At 43.3% G+C, this 23,255-nt stretch overlaps 3 protein-coding genes across 4 annotated transcripts; all 3 read left to right on the plus strand.

Moving 5' to 3' along the window:
- The first annotated feature begins 788 nt into the window (after positions 1–788).
- On the plus strand, positions 789–6,171 carry LOC127298786 (beta-1,2-xylosyltransferase XYXT1). Of its 2 annotated transcripts, none has more exons than XM_051328639.2 (6): positions 789–1,273; positions 1,374–1,439; positions 1,525–1,581; positions 1,680–1,748; positions 1,843–1,908; positions 4,769–6,171. In XM_051328639.2, exons 1-6 carry the CDS (start codon positions 1,129–1,131, stop codon positions 5,956–5,958), a joined length of 1,593 nt encoding a protein of 530 aa, XP_051184599.1. In that variant the 5' UTR covers positions 789–1,128; the 3' UTR covers positions 5,959–6,171. The 2 variants fall into 2 exon arrangements, with proteins under 2 accessions (XP_051184599.1, XP_051184600.1); XM_051328640.2 differs by having other exon boundaries at positions 1,686–1,748.
- A 433-nt stretch (positions 6,172–6,604) lies between these two features.
- Positions 6,605–9,032, plus strand: LOC127298785 (protein IQ-DOMAIN 19-like). The gene is made up of 2 exons (XM_051328638.2): positions 6,605–7,971; positions 8,049–9,032. The coding sequence occupies exons 1-2, from the start codon at positions 7,558–7,560 to the stop codon at positions 8,724–8,726; spliced, it is 1,092 nt and encodes a 363-aa protein (XP_051184598.1). The 5' UTR covers positions 6,605–7,557; the 3' UTR covers positions 8,727–9,032.
- Positions 9,033–12,433: 3,401 nt separating this feature from the next.
- On the plus strand, positions 12,434–20,656 carry LOC127298784 (protein ROOT HAIR DEFECTIVE 3 homolog 1). Its single transcript, XM_051328636.2, has 22 exons — positions 12,434–12,729; positions 13,598–13,664; positions 13,868–13,970; positions 14,975–15,045; positions 15,167–15,230; positions 15,332–15,397; positions 15,528–15,575; positions 15,702–15,764; positions 15,848–15,904; positions 16,032–16,190; positions 16,366–16,434; positions 16,510–16,601; positions 17,064–17,142; positions 17,350–17,515; positions 17,839–17,963; positions 18,099–18,361; positions 18,441–18,537; positions 18,625–18,783; positions 18,861–18,965; positions 19,308–19,402; positions 19,485–19,581; positions 20,001–20,656. Exons 1-22 carry the CDS (start codon positions 12,567–12,569, stop codon positions 20,370–20,372), a joined length of 2,580 nt encoding a protein of 859 aa, XP_051184596.1. The 5' UTR covers positions 12,434–12,566; the 3' UTR covers positions 20,373–20,656.
- Positions 20,657–23,255: the final 2,599 nt, after the last annotated feature.

Raw genomic sequence — 23,255 nt, forward strand, 5'->3', positions numbered from 1 at the left:
ATTAAAAATTAAATTTTTTTGGATGGTATCTTCGTCGTGGGGTTATTCTCACCAAAGACAATCTTGTTAAGCGGAATTGGCATGGAAGTACACGGTGCGTTTTTTTGTCATCAGGACGAAACCATCAAACACTTATTCTTCCAGTGCCAGTTCGCGAGATCTATATGGTCAGTCATCCAAGTAGCGTCTACCCTGTATCCTCCGACTAGTGTCGCCAATGTCTTTGGCAATTGGCTTCATGGTATCGATTCAAGGTTTAAGTTGCTTCTTAGGGTGGGGGCGCTAGCAGTTATCTGGGCGCTTTGGCTATGTAGAAATGACAAGATCTTTAATGACAAAAAATGCTCTTTGTTGCAGGTCATCTACAAATGTACATGTATTCACCGTTCATGGTTACCTCTTCAGCGAGTGGAGAACCGAGACCTATTTACGGAGGTCTGTACACGGTTGGAGGCTACGGCGAGGGATACTTTTTCCCTACATGGGTGACAGCATAGTCTACGGATAGATGCCCCACCTACACCTTAGGCGTCATATGATTCATCGTTCCGATATGTATCTCGCCTAGTTTTTATTATTTATTCTTTTGGACTTGAGACAACAAACGGCTGTGTGCATCCTGTTTATGCAGATGCTGGATGTAATTGCTTCTTAAAGTAATAAAGCATCCTTTATCGAAAAAAACACTGCTTCAACTTTATATTACTCCAGATCTTTTAGTAGTTGCTTAGTCAATGAATAAAAACGTTGACAGCTGCCACATCACCATGGAAGTATATAAATCAAAAACCCAACGAACTAGTATTATCTTTCTCTCCCAAGTCTCAACCCCTGCTCTGCTGAGTTCTTGCCGCCTCAGACCCAGATCCCCTTTTCCCCCGTTGTAATGATCCAATCCACCTAATCACTCGACCTTCCTTGGATTCAAAGCCTCTCCATTAGTCCATTCCCTCCCCTACAAAGCATCCACTAGGAAGGCGCGAGCTCCCCGGTGCCGTCTGGTCACTCTTCTTCATGGAGCAGCTCACCACACCGAGCAGTAGAAGAAGAGGACCAGCGTAGGCAAGCTCGAGCGAGAGTGGCTGCCACAGCAAGAGAGAGGAAAAAAGAGAAGTAGGGGCAGCCACCATGGGGTCCCCGAAGGCGGCCAGGAGCAAGGCCGGCCAGGGCGGCATCTGGCGCCGCAGGGTCAGCGCGCCCTTCGTCGTCGTCCTGGTGGCGGCCGTCCTCGTTCTCGTCGCCTTCACCGGCCAGTTCGTGCAGGGCCCCGACGGTCAGTCTAGATTCTCCCGAGTCTAAACGTGGACTTCTTCTTCTTTCCTCTCTCGCCATTCGTACGGTGTGTTCTCACTGGAGATTTTCTTTTCTTTTAGCTTCCTCGCGATTCACCCCGGTACATGTGGAGGACAGCATACCCCGGAGAACTCCCACAGATCAAGGCAAGAAGATTTTTAGAGTTCTGTTCGATTGCTTGAGGTCTTGTTCATCGTCTCCTTGTAGTTGCTGACCGCTTCCGGTATGCAGGCTTGGAAACGTCAGATTCGTCAAGGCAAGAAGGGGAGGGGAGTGACCAAAAAGCTAGTAAGCAAATTGTGAATCTTTTTTCCTTTAGTTACTGACGCTCATCAGTTTCGGAATCCAAACTGACTTTGCCGGACTTGATTGGTTCGGTTTTGGAGATGCAGAGCCCGACGAATCTCCGGACGAGGCAATCAGAGAGCAGCAACAGCCTCCAGAGGATACCACCGGTGCGGCATTATTGTTTGTTTCATGGTGTAATTTGACTGATCAGCAGCTAGTCTATAAGTTAGTTCTTCTGCTAATCTTTTTTTACCCTTTCAGAGTATTCGGGGAAGGAATCTGCCCTACAAGTTCAGGAAAATGAAGAGGACATAGTGAAAGAAGCAGGTACATCCTCAGGAGAGTTGTTTGCCTGTGATTGGGTCAGTGCTTGTAGATACATACACTGGTCGGTAGATACTTACAAATATACTGTTCTGGAACTAGTACAACATAGATCTAGTGTTCCACTTCACCAGTTCTCCTGCACAGTGGATTAAGGAAGTAATTATAACTAGCACTGAGTCACATGCTTTAGATGTAAAGTTGATCCATGTGGTGGGCTAAAGCTAAAGAGAATGATATTCTTTAGGTGCACCACATGGAAATGTTAATTTGCTATAGACTCTCTTTCTAGAGGGTAGCAGGTAATTTATCATCCTACTGGTCCACATTGGGATGACTTGTGTTGCACACTAAGTCATTAACATAAAACTTTTTTTTTCTCCTTTTCTGATAATATGAAATTAAGTTTAACACTATTGAAATTAAGATAATATGAAATTAAGATTAACACTATTGATAGGGTAACACTATTGAAATTAAGCATATAAATGTTTCATCATTCTTGATAATATGAAGGTCTAGAAATTAAGATTTAGTAGGGTCTGAATGTGGTACAATGACTTTCCTAGACTAACATAAAATTCTTTCTTAGACAGTTAGCTTGTTATCTGATGGCAGTAATTCAGCTAGTGACCATATGGAGCAAGCCCGATATTTTTCTCAAAATGTCAAGCAAGCCTGGATAAGGGCGTAATACATTGACCACACTAAGTTTTGTACCTCATCAAGAATTTAATGTTTGCCAGCAGAATGATAATAATTTAGGAAAGGAACACTAGAAACCTCTAATTATACTGGCAAAAACATAGAATTATTATTATTTTTGCTCATAACCTGTCAATTCTGAAGAATCTGAACTGCGCAAAATGTTACGATGTTTACTTAGAACAGTATGCTGCTCGTTTAGAGAAATCTTTTCTGGACTCATGACCGTGAAAATAAGTTTTCTTTCCATCTCATTAAGTATACCGCACAATTAAATTTATCTGGTTTAATGGACATCATAGTTTTATTCATGAAGACATGGTGCCCGTGTAGAAGATAGAAGTTTTGTTATTTAGTGTCAGGAGAGAAAGAAGATATGTTTATTCGGCAATACTATCCAATCTTAGAAAAATCGCCTGCTGTGGCTTTATTTGGGCAAAACTATGTTTCACTGGATCTGAAAATTCTGCAAAAATACAGTACGTAAATGTTCTACAAATCTGTAAAATTTGAGTTCAAAACAAATTCAGTTGGGAGGTATGAAAAAATAATCAGCAATGAATAGTGTCAAAAGTACAACATCAACATTCATGCATAATTACTTTTGTTCTTACCTTCTGAATAATGAATTTGAACTTCAAAATGTTCATAATAATAGAACCTTTCTAATATTACCAGATACCACATATTTTTGAGAAATTTTGAAAATATGAACATGGTCTCCACGGAGTTTTCATTGCACCAAAAATAGAAAGTGAGCCTGGGCTACATGTTTTTTATGTTCCGTAAAATTCTGGAAAAAAATTACATGTACATATGGATGTGATCGTTGTATGTAATATGCTGTAAAAGATCATCAGGAATGCAATGATCATAGTGTGAACTTTTAGGCATAAATTTAGATTGGAATATAATGATGGTGGTGTGATTATTCAGTCTAGGCATACCCTTTCTGCATCATGTGGTGTTCTCTTTTGATGATTTATTATTTGCACAAACATCTTGTGACAACACTTGTTAAATATCTTCGATTACTACCAACTACCTCCACTAAATTATTCAATGAGTGCATACCATCAAAACGAGTACTCATTCAAAGTCGGTGATTACCTTTTTTTCTTTCCAAAAATGGCTATATGTTTATGTGGCAATTCCATCCAATCCGCGAAAAATTGCTTTCTCTGGCTCTTTGGTGAAGAAAATTTTGAAAAAAAATCAGTACGTAAAGTAGTTGATGTTCTACAAATGTGTAAAGATTTGAGTTAAGAAATCATCTGGGAGGTATTAAAACCAAAATCAGCAATGAACTGTGAGAAACAGTACAACATCAATATTCATGCATAACTTTTTATTTCATACCTCCGAAAAAAATTATGAGTTTCAACTTCAAATTTCACATATTTATAGAACAAATTTGTAATATACCAGATATTTGTGGGGAAATGCACTTTGGCTCATAGGAGTATTTGCTCCCATTATGTGAATCCACATTTCGAAGTGTCAAAAAATTCGAAACTAAATTTTTATATGTACATCTTGACATTTTGTGTTGGTACACAAATTTTCAAAAAAAGAAAAATATTTTTGTGACTCCTGTAAAAAAGACAAATTTTGATGCTATAATACGACTAGGTACAGTGTATTTTTTTGTCTTTTTTGTACACATCACATATAATGTTGTTTTTTCACGAAAACTTGTGCATGGACATAGAATGTCCTGATGTACACCAAAAAATTTATGTCAATTTTTTTTGACATATTAAAAATTATTTTTTAATTATTTTGTATAATGGGAGCATTTGCTCCTATGAGCCAAAACGCCACCTCCATATTTGTGAGGTTTTTTTAAAACAATTGAATATGGTTTACAGAAAATTTATTGTAACTTGGTGTTGCACCGAAAGTGCAAAAGTAAGCCTGGGCTACATGGAAGCTGAATTTGTGACAAGCTCGAAAATAGTATTTTTGAAGTTCAAAAATTTCTGAAAAAAGTTACACGTACGTATGGATGTGATCGTTCATATGTATTTTTGATGTTTGCTGTAAAAGATCATCAGGCATACAATGTGATCATTCAAAACTAGTATTCATAGAATTATTTCATACTGACATATACTGATCTTTCAAAGTTGGTGGTTACCTATTTTTTGCCAAACAGGTTCAGCACCATACACCAAGTGCACACCTCCATCCAGCACGACGGTCTGTGACCTTTCCAACCTGCGCTTCGACATATGTGAGCTGTGCGGCGATGCTCGCACCATTGGTCAGTCGTCCACTGTCATGTATGTCCCGCACACACAAATTTCTGATGGTGAAGAGTGGAGTATCCGAGCTCAGTCCCGGAAGAACCTTCCCTGGATAAAGAAGGTGACCGTCAAATCTCTGAATACCTCGCAACCAGCGCCAAGATGCACCTCCAAGCATGCCATGCCAGCCATTGTATTTGCCCTTGGTGGGCTCACAGCAAATGTCTGGCACGACTTCAGTGACGTCCTTGTTCCACTGTTCCTCACCGCCCGCGAGTTCGACGGGGATGTTCAGTTCCTCATCACCAATAACCAGCCCTGGTTCACCAAGAAGTACTCGACAATCCTGAGCAACCTCACACGACACGCCATCATCGACTTTGACTCCGACAACCAGGTCAGGTGCTACCCGCATGTCATCGTTGGTCTGAGGAGCCACGGAGACCTCGGCATCTATCCAAACCGGTCACCGCAGAACTACACGATGATGGACTTCCGGCTGTTTGTCCGGCAAGCCTATGGTTTGGCGGCACCGGAAGTGGGCATACCCTACAGGGCCGACAGAGACGACCCTGACAAGAAGCCCCGGGTGATGCTCATCGACCGGGGCAAAACCCGGAGGTTTGTCAATGCAGCATACATCATCCAAGGCCTGGAGTGGTTCGGTTTCGAGGTGGTTATGGTCAACCAGAATAAGACCGACTCCAGCAGCCTCGACGAGTTTGCCCAGCTCGTCGACTCGTGCGACGCGATCATGGGCGCGCACGGTGCGGGCCTGACGAACATGGTGTTCCTGCGGTCAGGGGGTGTGGTTGTGCACGTCGTGCCACACGGAGTCGAGTTCATGGCCGACGCGTTCTATGGCGCGCCGGCACGGGACATGGGCCTAAGACATGTGAAGTACAGCATCAGCCCGGAGGAGAGCACGCTGCTGGAGAAATACGGGTGGAACCATACCGTGATCAAGGATCCTGAGGCTGTTAGGAGCAGTGGTGGGTTGGAGAAAGTTGGGGAGGTCTACATGTCCGAGCAGGACATCGTGCTCAACATGACCAGGTTTGGGCCTATTTTGCTGAAGGCGATAGATTTCATCATGTAGGTGTATGAGGTTTTTGAGGTTAGATTTTGGTTTTTTTTTTTTGGTTAGCTACGATATTTTTACAGTTTTTACTAGAAAAATAACTTTACACTTAAATTGTTTTTTGGGAGATAGTGATCATTGTTGTTCTGGAGCTCTGTTGTATAGGATTGGATGTGTAAGATTTGAAATCACGATGTGGAGTGCTGAGTTCAGATTTATTTTACCACTTCATCGTGACGTGCTCAACTGAAGTCTGTACACTATACTGTTCTTCCTTACTTAGTTGCTTGCAGACTTGCAGAAGGAAACTTTATGTGGATGTTTCACCTGAAATGTTGATGATTTATTCCCCATGCCTGGCATCTTTGTCAGTTAAATTCTATTTGGCTGTGAGTATCCTTGGATGTTCGAAAGAACAAAAGGGTGATGAAATTATAATGAAAAGGGTGATGAAATTATAATGAATTCTTAATGTGGATGTTTTTGCCTGATGCCTGGCATATTCTTTCATAAAACTGTGGTTGTGCGCATCCGTTGATGCAAACTCAGGGATGTTCTGACCTTTCCCTTTTGAAGGAAAACAAAATTGTCCATTCAGGGCATTATGGTGAGTTCAAATTGTCCATTCAAACCAAATCTGAGAAACCTAGATAGTATTATTGATTGCCAACTGCAACGAGGGACGTCATTGGTGTGTACCCCGTCGGTCCCTGCAACAGGGTTCCAAGGTCCAGGCTAGCAACTTTAAACCCCATGGTGTCCACCACCCTCATAAACCCTCCTGCAGTAGCAGACTCAGCAGCTGGGGCAGCTCCAAATTAAGCTGAAGATCAGCGATGCAAATGCACACACCATTTAGCACCACTCATCAGCAGCACATTCTTTTGATCTGAAACAACCAATGTATGATGAGTGATTCAGGGCAGCTACTAGCTAGTAGCTGCGCCTTGGATCATGAGCCGCAGAGCAATCACTGAATGATACAATATGTATGCTTCAGAGTTCAGGGCAGGTAGCTAGCTACACCTTGGATCATGAGCCACAAGGGAATTACTACCATCTTGTGCTGAGTTGTGCCATGTGGAGTGCCGTTCCCTCTGGAAGATGAATGTGGATTTAGTACTGCTCCTACTGCTGCTATTGATGTTAATTACCAACCTTGGACCATCCAAAGATCTGTGCTGCCCACATTGACAATTTGGTTTTAGTCCTAGTAGAAGATTACTCCACTACTCTACTCGCCACATGCAGGCTCTCACCAATGATCACCACTTAAATCCTCACAATTAAGCCTCTCTAGACCCTAGTTAGCCAAGACAAAACCCCTTTTCTCATTTTAAGTTTTGCAGTAAAAAGTAGGGAGTCGTTTTTGTTTGGTACAGAATTTACTGGTATTTAACCCTCAGCTTCCCTGAACAAACCCACATGATTGAAGCAGTGAGAGGATGAGAAATCCATCATGCTGAGATCATTGCATCAATTTTCTTCCACTTGTTGTAGCCGAGAGCTTCTGATTCTTCCCCCACCTGCTGATCATCTCTGAAGACGTACGCTTAATGGAGCAGTGCTACTAGTGGTGGTGGTGCTGCAGAATTGTAGCGTTTCTTGTGCAGATCGATGGGCAAGGCGGCCAGGTGGCTGAGAAGCTTCCTGACCGGCAAGAAGGGCAAGGGCAAGGGGAGAGGAGGCGACGGAGGACCGTTGCCGTCGCTGCCGGCGCCGGCCGCCAAGGAGAAGAGGCGATGGAGCTTCCGGCGTCCGGCGCCGTCGGTGAGCGGCAGGGACACGATGAGCACGGCGTCCGGCTACCAGGGGCATGGCCAGCTCGCGTCCACGTCGTCGTCACACTGCTTCTCGGCCGATGTGCACGTGGTGGCGTCGGTGCAGGAGGACCAGCTTGAGCATGTCGCCGTCCCTGTCCCGCCACCGGCCGAGGCTGCGATCGTTGCGGCTGCGGCGAGATCGGAGAACGGTGGCTACGCCGAGGTGGCCGCCGCCGTCAGGATCCAGTCGGCCTTCCGATCGTACCTGGTAAGTGACGCGACGTACATTCGTATGAAAATGGAAGTGCTGCTCTGACTGAAAATGGATATGCGATGCGCGTGCAGGCGAGGAAGGCGCTGTGCGCGCTGCGAGGAATGGTGAAGCTGCAGGCGATGGTGAGGGGCCAGCTGGTGCGGCGGCAGGCGGACGCCACGCTCCGGCGCATCCAGGCGCTCGTCGCCGCCCAGAGGCGCGCGCGCGCCGAGCGGCTGCGGCTCCGGCTCCTCGAGGACGGCGGCGCGCCCACGAGCCGCCGATCGCCGCAGCACTACCTGCAGCACCGCTCCCCTCGGAAGACCGTCGCGGAGGCGGACGGCGCGCGGCACAGTAGCTGCTGCTCGACGCCGGGGAAGCGCGATCTGTACAGCAGACACAACCAGAGGGCCTCGCCGGCGACGCGATCGGAGAACACGAGCGCGCGGACGTTCAGCGACCGGTTCGAGGAGGAGCACTACTCGGCGTCGGCGGCGTCCTTCTCCGCGGCGGGGTCCGAGGCGAGCTGGCGCCACCATCGAGCCAGCGCCAGCTACATGGCCAACACGGAGTCGTCGCGTGCCAAGCAGGCGCGGTCGCAGAGCGCGCCGCGGCATCGCCCCGAGCCTGCCTCGCCGTCGCCGAGCGGGCGGCGAAGGGCTTCCCTGGACCCGCGGGACCTCGCTGCCGGCCAAGTTGGTCAGGCGCGCGCCCCCTCGCCTGGCAGGAGCTCCGTCGACGCGCGCGGCGCGCGGGAGGCCGAGCGGTAGCGAGTGCGGGTCGTCGTCGAGCACCGCGTTGCTGCTGGCCTCGGCCGCCGCGGCGCGCATTGCAAGTTGATCGCCGCGGAGGCTCTCAAGGTTAAGCGAGACGGGCACGGGCGGCGTCGGCGTGTGCTCGCGGTGGTTTTGGTGTTGAATTGGGTGACAGTGACGATCTTCTTATTTTTCGAAATGAGTGACGATCTTCTTAGCCTGGCAATTCCTTCTTTTAATGATTTAGTTGCAAGCATTGGCGGAGCCACGATTTGAACTGAGCCGGGTCGAACAAATAAGCTCTAAACTTTTTTGGGGCAAAAAATCACATGTAACCAACAAAAAATGGTCCAAACATATGCATTTGTCACATTTCACCGAGTAGAAGTACAAACTGACTAAAAAACAAGAATTAGATACAAAAGTGCTACATTTTAAGGAGCTATTATCATACCATTAAGTAGATTCCATGCTGGGAAGTCGAAATCCACGAGGAAGATGACCTCTATGGTTATTGTAGGCATGAAAATGAAGCATAATCTTCTTGTCATCAATTTGTGCAAATATCTCTTTCTCAACATAGCAAATCATCAAATCATTGAGCCAATCATCCCCTATCTTGTTTCGAAGACCTGATTTTATAATCTTCATGGCCGAGAAAACCCTCTCTACTAATGTTGTTGCCACATGCAATGTTAAAGCTAGAATAATAAGACGGTAGACCAATGGAAATGTCAAATGATATCTTTTCCGAACCAACTTGAGAGCAAGATCACTCAAACTATCACAAGCTATGAATTCAGGAGTTCTGTTCATGACATCAACATATATGTTCAGTTCATCAACCAATAGACAACAATCATGTGAAGAGAAATCAGCAGAGTATATGGTAGCAAGCTCAACTAGCATATCATTGTCAAAGCTGTTGAATGAGTCTCTAGGATCAAGGCATGAAGTGCACAATAATAGGCGTGTAGAAGTTCCAGAAAATCTGTGATTCATCTCAACTATGTTTTTGTCAAGCACCTCAATAAAAATTTGTACCTTGTAATGGTGCAAGCAAGTAACCATCTTGCGTGAGCTCCTTGAGTAACCCCTAGCTGCAATGTTATCATCCATATTCAGTACCATAATGTTGCCTGTTTCCGTTCGTGCGGGGCAGGGAGAGAGCGATGGGGATTTTCTTCCCCAAAAAGTGAGCCGGGTCGGTTGCCCACGCTCGACCCGGTGTTGGCTCCGCCAATGGTTGCAAGCACAAATCACGATGCAATCAAATGATGTAAAACTTGACTGAGCACAAATTTAGTTCTCAACTAGCTAAGAACTATAGCAAATTCTTTAAAATAATGTTATTTTTAAAGCAGCTCAAACACATATATTTAAGCTGCTCCAAAAAACGAAGCGCACCTCCGTCCCCCAAGCTGGCCCTTGCCGTGGTGGCGGTGGGCCCAGCTACTGAAGGTGGCTTGGGGGCTCGCATTCTCTAAAGGAGGCGCCGATGGTTTCGTCGGAGCAACTGGGACGATGACGATCAGCTCATCGACGCGTAGAAGCTGAGGCGGCAGCCTCGGGAAGCCGTGGTGTTCTCCCTCGTCGTTGTGGAGGTGGCGGTGGTCGGGCCGTGGCTGGTGTGGGCAGGGCATGGCCATATCTATTTGTGGCCTAGAAGTACGTGCAAATTTGAACAATGAGGCAGTAAAATAGACTTTCTGAAGGTACCGAACCTATTCTCAATGGTACCAGATAGAAAAGAGAACCTATAAAAATGGACAGATCCTAGAGCTACTGGGATGAGTGATCAAAGGTTTCAGATAGTTTTCATCTTGGAAATGTATATTCCTAGTAGTTCCAATATCAAAAGAACTCGGAGGTTCCAGAACTAACACAACACACCCACCGAAAAGAGTTGGACATAAAACTGCTATGCTAAGTTCCTACTCGAGGGTGTCGAAACAGAACTTCTCTTAGAATTATCGGCCGTAGACAAATAGAATTCTTAGACATGAAACTTGGAGTATCGGAGGTTCTGGCTAGTACACCTGCTCGGTAGTACCCAAGTAGATTTTTTTTCCAATAAGAGACCCTTTATTATTTAAAATGTCTAAGCATTACACCTAGCCTAGGATGCATACAACCACACACCACTCATAGTAACAAACTAACAATCCAACCAAAAGGTACAATACACGAGACATGATGAAACTGCAAGAACTCCTAAGATGGTGAAGGACCAATCCTACTATTATGAGGCCACCCATGCATGTTGGATCATGAAAAAATCCTTCGCCGTGTACTCTAACCGCGTAGACACCTTAAGAGACAACCATGTATGGAGCAAAATACTGCACCGATAGATAATCTTCAAAATAGAAGAATTTTTATCGTCAAATACTTTATCGTTTCTACATAGCCAAAGCGACCAGATAACAACAAGCGCTTATGTACCGTAAACGTATGAATCACCCCATTAAGATAGTTATCGAAAATATTAGCATCGTTACGTGGCAGGTATAAGGTAGAACCTATTTGGATGATTGATCATATAGATTTTGCAATATGGCATCGAATGAATACATGTTTTATTGTCTCGTCATGATGACAAAAGACACACTTTTTTTACTTCCTTGCCATTTTTTTTTGCAAGATTATCTTTAGTAAGAATCACATCGCGACAAAGATACCAAAAGATCTTTGTCTTCATCGGTATCTTCATCCCACAAATTTTATGAATATTAGCTGCCGACTCTAAAGGTTGAATCAATGCTCTATACATGTACTGAAGTGAATATACCATTCCTTCTAAGGTTCCACCGAAAATCGTCTACCCCCCATCTGACAGTTGAACTAATGCTAAACGTTGTAGTAACGCGTTCCAAGCTGTAAGACGGGCCCCTTCCAGATCCCTTCTAAACGTCACAGTGGGTGCTGACCCACCTCGAAGGAAACAAATACATGTATGAAAATGTTTTCCTATCAGTCTCTTAATCTCACTAAGTCGGAGGTACCAAAACAAAAGTAGAGATTGGATATTTTCTAGTGAATTTGAGAGGAAAACTTTGTGATTTTCTGCACTGGTTTATTTCTCTTTGATCTTCCAAGGCCCCCTCTTGATAGTAACCATACTTATGACTCAAGAAAATTGAGATTACAAGTCGAGGTAGCCTATATAGTGTCACCATGGACATAATCTACTTACCAGTATGAATGAAAGCTTGAAACACTTATAACAAAGGTTAGATATGTAATTTTCTTGTCATGGATCATCTAAAACCTCTTTAGGGGTCCTAGATGTACTATCAACTTTGACTTTGAATTTTCACATCCTAGAGAATTGTATGGGAATCCGATATCCTCTGTTTTCAAACTGCCATAAACGGATACAACATCAAATCCCTTATTTCCGAGCAAGCATAATCCTTCTCATATGTTGACTTTACAACATAACATTCAGCCTTGAGCTGATCTTTAGGGTATCACTATCACCCACCAAGCCAGGTACATCAAAATTCAGTTTAAACGAGAAAATCTTTGAATTGAAGGGAGATCATAATAACAAAGGCGTACTTCGGTAAGTACACAAACCATGCAACGAGGCGTAGCGCAACACGAACTAAACTGTAATTACCATAGTTTATCAGGGGGCAAAGAGGAAAGGAAAATAGTTGGGCGTGGTATATATGCAAAATACTCGGCGGAGGCCACTCGACTGGCGTTCCGCGAAAACCGAGAGAGAGGCCGGAGAGCGGAGAGCGAGCGAGCCGCGGCGCTGGGCGGACGGACCACCGATCGCCGCCGTCACCCCCGCCCCACGCACGAACCCTGCCGGCCGGCGCGCGTCGGATCGAGCGGAGATCGATGGCGGAGGATGGCGCGGCAACGGCGGGGACGGCGGTGCAGCTGATCGACGGCGAGGGCGGGTTCGCGACCGACTCGGCCGAGCGGTTCATGGCGGCCGCGGGCGTCGCCGAGTGCGGCCTCTCATACGCCGTCGTCTCCATCATGGGGCCCCAGAGCAGCGGTACGTACGTGCGTTACGTGCTCCGATCGGTCATCGGTCGAATGGAGCTAGCGCTCCCCTCCGCGCTCGCCGGCCACGTGTTTGATCAAATGCATCCGCATTGCGGCAGATCTGTTGCGTGCTCTGTGTTGTGCATTGGTCGATCGATCCGGCTAACCGCCAGGTTGATGCGGTTGCTAGATAGACCGACGTCGGCTCGAGTAAAATAATAACATTCCGAACTCAAAAAACTGGCAGCACAAGGTTTCCAGTTGAAAGGCTAATATCATAGGGATTACGCGTGGAATGATTGATTGTTTACTTCAGTAGTGCACGCCGTGGAAATTCCGCATTGCTATTGTGTGGTTTTGCTATTTCTACCAAGTTATGGTCGGATTTGTAGTATCTGTAAGTCACCATGCATGGTTTTCCTTTTCTACTGAGCCCTGCCCCTTGTGTAGCATTATTTTGATCATTTGGGTAGCTTGCAACCTCAACTGGGTGACATGAGTATATTTTCAAGTACGTGTTTCTGCATATCTTCTTGGAAGCTCTGAACTTGCTGACAGCGAGTGACAGATCTCAAGTAAGTGTAGGGCATTGTTTTCCCATAGCATCTGTCTTCGCAGTCAACAGACGTGTTATGTGAGCAATGAATAATGATAAATGCACTGTATGTCCTATTTTCTTGTACTAGGTTATTTGTTTGTATTCTCTGATATTAAACTGTTATTTTCATCATTTGGCTGACTGCCTAACACTGTACGTAAAAATATTGCCTGATACGTGCCAGTTATGGATTTTCTGCCCTTTTCCACAAATCGGAACTACATAGTTTAGTATCGATTTCCTTGGGATTTATTTCTATCATGCTTTATATTTTGAGCAGGAAAGAGTACCTTGTTGAACCAGCTCTTTGGAACTAATTTTATGGAGATGGATGCATTCAGGGGAAGGTATAGACATGTTTCATGTTTGTTTACCAGACATGATTACAAATTAATTGTTGCCTTACGCTGTTTAATAAGAATAAATAATTGAGCAAATATAGTTCTCTTTCTTTCATTTTCCCCTCTTATTATGAAACTGCATGTGTCAAATGCGGTATACATTTCTGTTTTTTTAGGTAAGAATGCTGATAGTATATTTCTGTCGTTAGGAGCCAAACTACCAAAGGTATATGGATGGCACACTGTGTTGGTATCGAGCCCTGTACTGTTGTGATGGATTTGGAAGGTACTGATGGAAGAGAAAGAGGAGAGGTATGCTTACTTACACAATGAGAGTTCCCTATCATTTTATTTAGCAAACTTCTTTTCCAAACAGACATCTGAATGCATGTCATGTTGTATTATAAGAAGACCTCCAAAATAGCATAACATGAGGTTCTCAACATGTACAAAGCAACAAAACCGAACGTAGTAAGGAAAACTAAACTTACAAAACTAAAAGAGAACCAAATTAACTAGGAAAGAAACCAGCTCGATCACTGCTAGCAGGGTTAAGCAGGAATCAACGCGTCATGTACCTTTGCGTGCGGAAAGCACGTCTCTTAATGCAACTGCCCGTGCCTACTTACAGATTTCATCCTAGATGTTGGGAGTTTGCTAGCATGTAGGTTTCCTAGCTTTAGCAAAACTTTTTTAGAAGCAAGGTGCAACATTAGTGGACTGTTAGTAGTTTATGGATATGTAGCTAGTTATTCTATCATATGGCTTCACATAACAATCACCAAACACTGTCAGTTAGACCTAGCTGAATAGAAATATATAACACTATACAAAATTTATATTTCTGTCTGTCAATGCTTGGTGTCCTGAACAGAAAAACTCGGAAGTTAGATATGAAGCAGGACAGGTTCAAGAAATGATACCTCATGTTAAGAGAAGATTGCTTCCTTTTGTCATTTGTAATATGTTACCTATACACAGTCAGGGCGTCAGGCTCAGTTTTGTGCATGGAACGTTTTCCTCCTGTGGTATAACATTATCTTTGAATAGCTTGCATAATTTAGTTTACAAACAGCACTTTGCATTGTTAATTCATTTGGCTCTTTAAGCAACAAATGTAAACGTGGATGATCTTCCAGTGCAATGAGTAAAAATCAACCTAAGATGTTTGATTAGTACTTACGTTTTAAAAGGTGACCTTGCACGGTTGAAGCAGGTTGATCATGTTGTATGGATTAGCCTTATTAAATGTAATGCTGCAAGGTTAACGGGGCACCTTTTCTTTCTGACAATTTGTGTGTTTTGCCTCATTTTAGGATGATACTGCATTTGAGAAGCAAAGTGCGTTATTTGCTCTTGCAATTTCGGATATAGTTCTGATTAACATGTGAGTCATTCTCTGTGATCCAACTGTATGATGCTGCACAACTCTCTTGATATTATGATAACTATTGCTTATAGGTTGATGCCTTAGTATTGTGCACTTATTCACTATCTTTGTATTATAGGTGGTGCCATGATATTGGTCGGGAACAAGCTGCTAATAAGCCTCTTCTGAAGACAGTGTTTCAGGTACCAAGGTGTAACCTCTCTGTTCTTTCAGCTATACCCTTCCATGCAAATGGATATGTAGTCCTGATGTACTTGTAAAATTCTGACAACTCGGTATGCAGGTCATGATGCGTTTGTTCAGTCCCCGTAAGACAACATTATTATTTGTTATACGTGATAAAACCAGGGTTTGCCTCTCCTTTGTTCTCTTTCCAATTTTGAAAATATTTACTACAATGTTTTTTGCAAGCTATTGGTAATATTCTCTTTGATCCATTTACTTGGTTGAATGTCAAATACATCATTCTTTTCATGTAGACTCCACTTGAACATCTAGAACCAGTTCTAAGGGAGGATATTCAAAAGGTGTTGGCATCCTCGTCCTTTTAGAACTTTTCATCTTTATTACCCTCAGAATACTTTTCAGCCTTTCATCTTTGTTTATTAGTTTTTGCCATTTTCTATTCCTAATATTGTCTCACATTTCGTCAGATATGGAACTCGGTTCCTAAGCCAGAGGCACACAAGGATACTCCTCTCAGTGAATTTTTTAATGTGAGCTTTTAAATTTCGTTATGAAATATTGATTTATTTAAATATTTTATTTACTTCTTATAATGTTTTTTGTAAATACAAAGGTGCAAGTCACTGCATTGCCCAGTTTTGAAGAAAAAGAAGAGCAATTCAGAGAGCAGGTAGCTGAAAACCACTTGAAACTTGTTCTGTAAATGTTTTCTTACATTGAAATTCAAAATATTTTTTACGAATAAAGAATGAATATTAAGGCATTGCTTTTCAAGCACTTAATTTTACTTCCACCAGGTTCAACAACTTAGGCAGAGGTTTGCGAATTCAATTGCACCAGGAGGTCTTGCAGGTGATAGGAGAGGGGTAGTTCCTGCTTCAGGTTTCTTGTTTAGTTCACAACAGATTTGGAAAATTATTCGAGAGAACAAGGATCTCGATCTTCCTGCTCACAAGGTACACTTCTCTTTCTGTTAGGCACTAAGACAGTTGATGTACACTGGGTCGGTATTACATGAATCACAAACATGATTAGTTAAAACAGTTTGCTGCAATTATATACAATTTAATTGAAGAAGCCAACTCAAACATGTTCTTTGTTAATTTATTTCTGTTTGCTTCATCATGCAAGGTAATGGTTGCTACAGTCAGGTGTGATGAAATTGCAAACGAGAAGTTTGGCTGCCTAGCTTCGGATGCAGTATGAAATTGTCACTTCAAGATAATATAATATTCAAAAATGTTTTTGGTTCACTAATATGTTTGCCGTTTTTAGGAATGGCTGGAATTAGAGAATGCCGTACAGTCAGGTTCAGTACAAGGTTTTGGGAAAAAACTTGGCTACATTGTGGACGTTCACATGCAAGAGTAAGCCTTGTTTGCTTTAAATCGTTCATTCTGGTGGTTTGCTCAACATGATTCCTATTCCTTGAAACCGCACAAGAAGTTAGTGCACTAAATCTATTTGGTTACATATTATGCCCACTATCTTCAATACATCTACTAGTAGATTGATAAACATGTACTCCATACTTCAGAGAGACAGTCCCTAAAATTTCCATCATTCCTGACATATGAAAAATATATTTACCAAAGAACTAATATTAGCTTACATTCCTTAGAGTCGCACATAAAAATCTTGGTATCTTTCTTTTCTCTGCGATCCAAACACCAAAGTACTGACATCGAAGCTAGAATTTGCTACTTTTCTGGTTGCCTTAGTCCTAGATAATTCATATTTCGTGAGAGCGCATGAGTAAATCTTTGTATTAGTTAGTGATGTCGTGAAACTTCTGCTTATGACTAAAAACTTGATGCAATATCTTTTAGGTATGACAAAGAAGCTGTCTATTTTGATGAAGCTGTTAGGAACGCCAAACGGAAAGTGCTGGAATCTAGAATACTGAATGTAAGGTGCTCTTGTACATCAGTATTCTTTCACCACCACAAAATAATATCATAGATCTTTTTAATTATGTGCAATAATTGAAAATTCAACTTTCTTGAATGCGCATATCCCAAGATTCTTTCCTATGCCAAATACTAGCAGTCTTATTGGGCATGCCTCCTTTCGTGCTACGTCTTACCTCACTAATTTTGTCCTACATTCTTGCAGCTTGTTCAACCTGCATTCCATAAAGTGTTGAGCTATCTACGTGGTAAAGCTCTTGAGAAATTTAAAAGCGATCTTAATCTATTGCTGGAGAATGGAAAAGGTTTTGCAGCATCTGTTCGGGAATCTACTGAATCCTCTGTCAACGAATTTGATCAAGGGTGTGCAGGTAAAATTATACTATTTCCCGATAATGGTAGAATTGTTTCCAGGATTACTATGAAATGAAGATGTAATAGTCATCACATATTCACATACTTGTTTTGAAGTGGTATGATGTCCTGAAAAGTACAAGTTGAATATTCTAAGTCGGAAGAGTACCATTAGTTTGTCTAGTGCTGGTATGCAAGTGCTCCTATCCTAACACCTGCAAATTATGAGTCATTCTTTCACTGTTTCTTTGGTGTACCAACCCTGTATCATTCTTTGACTGTTTCTTTGTTGCACTAACTCTTTAAAGTGAAACTGCAATCTGACAAGTCTTTTGATTAGATGCTGTAATCAAGCAGGCGGATTGGGACTATTCTAAAATGCTAGAGAAAGTTCGGCGTGATATTGAAGAGCATGCATTTTCAATTTCTGAACGCAAGCTATCAGAACTAACAAGCCGTGCTAAGGTTAAGTACAGCAATCTAGAAGAACGACTTTTTTATTAGAATTTCAATACATACTATGCATCTGAATAATTTTGGCACATGCTATATAGCATTTGGTTACCATGTATTAACAATTCAAGTTCCATGTACGCGCAGGAGAAACTAAGAAAAGCACTTGTTGAACCTGTCGAGTCTCTTTTTGATGCCGCCAGTCAAACAACTTGGGAATCAATAAGAAATCTTTATAAACGTGAGACAGAGGCTATCCTGCCAGAGTTTCTGAATACCCTTTCTGGGTTTGAAATGGAAAGTGCTGTGTCAGAAGGAATGGTGTCGAAATTAAGGGATTATGCCCGAAGTATCGTGGAAAATAAAGCTAAAGAAGAAGCTAACAAAGTTTTGATGCATATGAAGGAGAGGTTAACAAATTATCTTATTTCTTGCGCCTTCTACAATTCAATTTTACAACCTCATGATAAGTTTTCCTGCTATTGCTAGGTTCACAACGGTGTTTAGTCATGACAAGGATTCAATGCCAAGGGTTTGGACAGGAAAGGAAGATGTTCGTGCAATAGCCAAGGATGCTCGATCTGCTGTATAGGACTCACGCTCTTCTAACATGACAAAAAATATTCTGTATCACTTTGTTTCGTTGTTAAGTGGTCTTATACTGACGTTGCAGGCTCTCAAACTTATGTCTGTGTTAGCTGTCATTCGCTGGGATGACAAGCCAGATAGGATTGAAAACATCCTCATCTCAACACTTCTTGATAGTCTTGTCGAATCAAAGAGTTCAAGTGCTACTTCTGGTGATCCACTTGCTTCAACCACTTGGGAAGAGGTAGATTTGTGTTTATTTGTTCTCCATGCAGCAATAAATCAGAATGCTTATATCACTTTGTGAAACAATTGAAACAGGTTCATGCAAAGCATACACTTATTACTCCAGCTCAGTGCAAGTCACTGTGGAAGCAGTTCAAATCAGAAACTGAATTTACCATTACACAAGCAGTAACGGCCCAGGTGTGCATTTCATGTATCTCTTTTATCTTTGATAGTGTATGTACTACTATTCAGAGATATTGTGCTAGCATGGTGTTTATTTCTTTTGAGGAACCATGTAAGGGTGATGCCTTTGCATTAAGAAGTAAAGAGTTTTAGCATGTCTCTAGAGTTGCAGTCAGACAAGCTTGCATTTCGAAGAATTCAGTGCTCCTCACTATAAATTGGATCACTTGTGACTCTCTCCTTTTTCTAGTGGGTGAATTAGATCTCTATTTTCTTATGGTGCTTTCTTTTTTCTAGTGGGTGAAATAGATTCCTATTCTATTACCGTTGACTTGGACTATTTTCATGTCACTCCAGCAAGCTCACAGGCGCGCTAATGGTGGAATGCCTCCCCCTTGGGCGATGGTTGCTATCGCTATTCTTGGTTTTAATGAGATCATGGCGCTACTGAGGTACCTAGCTCACTACCTGCAGTGTGTGCAGTGGTTTCTTAAGTATTAACATGGTGCTGCCATTTTTTTTCCTGCTGCACAGGAACCCAATATACCTGTTCTTGCTATTTGTGGGTTATTTAGTTGCCAAAGCTTTAGCAGTGCAGCTAGATATCGGCAGAGAATTCCAGAATGGCATGGTAAGGTTTGAATATTTGTTATTAGGAAGAACATACATATTTTTTGTTGTACAAAGTTACTGTGAAAATCATCTGTACCTAAGGTGCATTTAAAAAAATGTACAAAATGTCAACTAATTCCTCACCTACTATCTCTTGATGACTGCGTATGTTACATCAGAAAGCAGCATATTGCGGTGCAAGCACGGGTTCACAGACCAGTAAACTGCACTGTCTATTATTGAGCTACTTTACAAAATAAATAAGTTAGGACAGTACCGGCATTGGGAGGCATGGGTTCTTATGTTCCTAATATCAGTTCTTCATTGAATAACGTTTTATAGGGAGGCAAAAGAAACTTATTCACTAGCTTTAACTCTGTCCATTCCAAGATAAGCTTGTGACAGATTGAACTGAACCACATTTATGTTACACTGTAGGTTCCTGGGATTATTTCTGTTTCAGCGAAACTACTACCTAGTATGCAGAATCTTCTAAGGAAGGTCGCAAGTGATCAGCAGCAGCAACAGCAAGGGCAGCATCAGCAGCAACATGGGCAACAGCAGCACCGCCCTCAGACCACAGAAGCTCCGGAGCCCCAGCCACCGCTACTCCTAAGCCCCAACAGTTCAATGAGAGAACTGCGGAGGCTACATATGCCACCAAGCCCTGTGCGCAGATCTTTGTCATCTCCATCACACTCCTCGTCGTCGTCACCCTTGGGATCACCCCGGAGAGTTTCAGAGGACCAGAAACCAAGACGAGCACTTGAGCCTGAAAGCGAGTCCAGCAGCACCTACTCGATAGTGTGATCCTGGGTGGAGACGGGGAAATGGGGTATGAACATCTTGTTGGCCCATTAGAACGCATATAGCAAAGATCTTCGTTAGTAGATATCCAGAGAGAAAAACGTCTCCTGCAAAATTTTGAAAGGAGTGCCAGTTTTGTAGAATGGACAAACAACTGTCACCATACTGCCATTTCATCAGTATGTATAGAACTGTAGAAGCATAGAGGAAGGTACTAGTATTGAAACCTAGGACAAGAATCTGAACCATACTTGCAGAGTTTCAGTGTTGCTGTCTATCTTTTTTCATGACATACATACCTTGATATAGTTGGTGCTTGTTCAGGATTAGCATCCTTGGCGTGGATATTCTAGCTCGGTAGTTTCTCAAACCATGCTCACCTTTTCTTTTGAGGGTGTTTCACCATCAGGAATATGCCATAAACTGATGGAGCCGACGGTTCTTTCAGAAAATATTGATATTTTGGTCTCTTCTTTTCACGCACATACCAAAAGGTCAATTCTCCGTTGATGATGCCACCCACATTGTAAAAAGAAATCTGTTGTAACCATTGTGTGATTCAAGAAAATTTCGGTTGCAACCAGACGGCACGAATCTATCCAGCTTAGCGCCTGACATAGCTCCAACCTGCTCCCTGTGTGTCCATGGAATAGCGTATTTCCAATTTTTTTTTTAAAGTTTGACCGTGTTTATAGAATATGCATCAACATTTATGCCATTGCCACCAAACTAGTATCATTAGATTCAGGACAAAATATATTTTCATCATATAGCTATTTGGCGTCATAAATACTGTTATAATTTTGTGTAAACTTAATCAAAGTTTGAAATAGTTTGACTAGCCAAAAAAAGATGGAAGTATACTCTTTTGTGGATGGAGGGAGTATCAAGCAAGGGCGGGCGGACTTTCTACACCGGCACCATGCTTTCTGCCCGCCATTCCCGATTCTTCACGTCACCTCAATTCAAGCGACTTTGACTTGAATTCCATGACGCTATCGTTGTGCTTTGATTTTCCCGTGAAATCAGAGGGTGAGGAAATGTGGCAAGCCCGACAAGCTGACGGCAATACCTGCAGCTGTTGGTGACGTGGTCATCACCACCAACACGAAGACCAGGAAGATGAACCTTGTTGGCGCCATGGGTTCTTGTAATCACCCTCTAGCTGGTATAATTGCCAGCGTGAGATTCAATCACCACACACGCGAAACGTGCAAGGGAAGAAAGAAGAACAGGATCAAAGCAGAGAGAAGGGGATTGGCTATAATTTCTATTCTTCAGACTTGACTTTAACAACCCACACACTCACTGCTTGTAACCTGCAGCCACACAATGCACGCCTACACACTGACAGTCTGGACCCACTCTTTAACTTAACACACACACCCATGCGCCACCTTTATTTCTCCTTTGGCTCCCTAGGTGGCGCTGCGCATGCCTAAGGTGTGACAGGTTCCCCCTCAGGAACACTTGCTTGTCCCCAATCAAGAACATCAGGAAACCTTGCTTTCAGAGTGTTCCAATCCTCCCAAGTGGCAGCATCTTCTGGTAAATGCAGCCACTTGATCAACACCTGAGGTAGAGCAGCATTCCCCTTTTTGACCAGCCTCCTATCCAGTATCCTTTTAGGTACAGTGTCGGTAGTATCGAGCAGAGGTAACTTGGGTAATTCAGCAAAGACCGAATATAGTCAGGTCTAAATTCCTTGAGTTGAGAAACATGGAACACGTTATGTACCTTAGTGCCTTCTGGTAGCTCAAGCCTGTAGGATACTTGTCCCACCCTGTCCAGTATCTTGTATGGACCGGAAAACTTGTAAGCTAGTTTTGGGTATGGTCTGTTGATCTCTGTCGCTTGAGCATACAGTTGCAGCTTCGGCAAAACCTTACCTCCCACATGAAATGTCTTCTCACTGCGATTCTTATCAGCAAAAGTCTTCATGCGCAACTGGGCTGCTGTTAAGTGTTTCTTTAGAAGGTCAAGTTGCTCTGCTCGCTCCCTGATCACTCCCGCCACTGTTGGATCGGCTACAGTGTCCAATTCTGGCATAGCCCCTAGGTTGGGTTCATGGCCATATAGAGCCTTGAATGGTGAGTAGCGAATTGATGTATGCACCGTCGCATTATACCAAAATTCGGCAAGAGGTAACCATTTCCGCCATTGTCTTGGCTCATCTTGTACCATGCAGCGCAAGAACATTTCGAGGCATTGATTTACCCTTTCACTCTGCCCGTCCATCTGCGGATGATAGGCTGTGGTGTAATTGAGCTTTGTTCCTAAAGTTTTGAACAACAACTTCCAAAAATTACTGGTGAAGATGCAGTCTCTATCCGACGTGATTGATCTTGGCATCCCGTGCAGCTTAACAATCCCATCCACGAAGACGCGCGCCACCTGGGGTGCTGTATAAAGGTGGCGTAGAGGAAGGAAGTGTGCTACCTTGGTGAACCTGTCGACCACCACCAGGATCACATTGGCGCCATCTGACAGTGGTAGCCCTTCCACGAAATCCATTGTAATGTCCCTGTAGGCGCCATCCGGGATAGGTAGTGGTTGAAGTAACCCTTGAGGGAGCGTTGTGGAGTGTTTTGCATGTTGACAGACAGAGCACTGCTGAACAACGCTTGTTACTGCTGCTTTTAGCCCGTACCATGCAAACAGCCTCTTGATGCGTTGATAGGTGGCCTGGACTCCTGAATGTCCGCCGACAGCGCTAGAATGCAGCGCCGCAATTAGTTTGGTTTGAATTGCCGAGTTGGCGCCGAGCCAGATGCGGCCGTGGCATCTGATAATACCTTGAGTGAGCTCATGACCATGCTCGTCCGGGCTCTGTATCGCGAGCTCTGCCAATCTGCGCTGAGCGTCAGGATCGGTCGCGTAAGAATT

This window comes from Lolium perenne, chromosome 5 (genome assembly GCF_019359855.2).
Source record: "Lolium perenne isolate Kyuss_39 chromosome 5, Kyuss_2.0, whole genome shotgun sequence".
Classification (NCBI taxonomy): domain Eukaryota; kingdom Viridiplantae; phylum Streptophyta; class Magnoliopsida; order Poales; family Poaceae; genus Lolium; species Lolium perenne.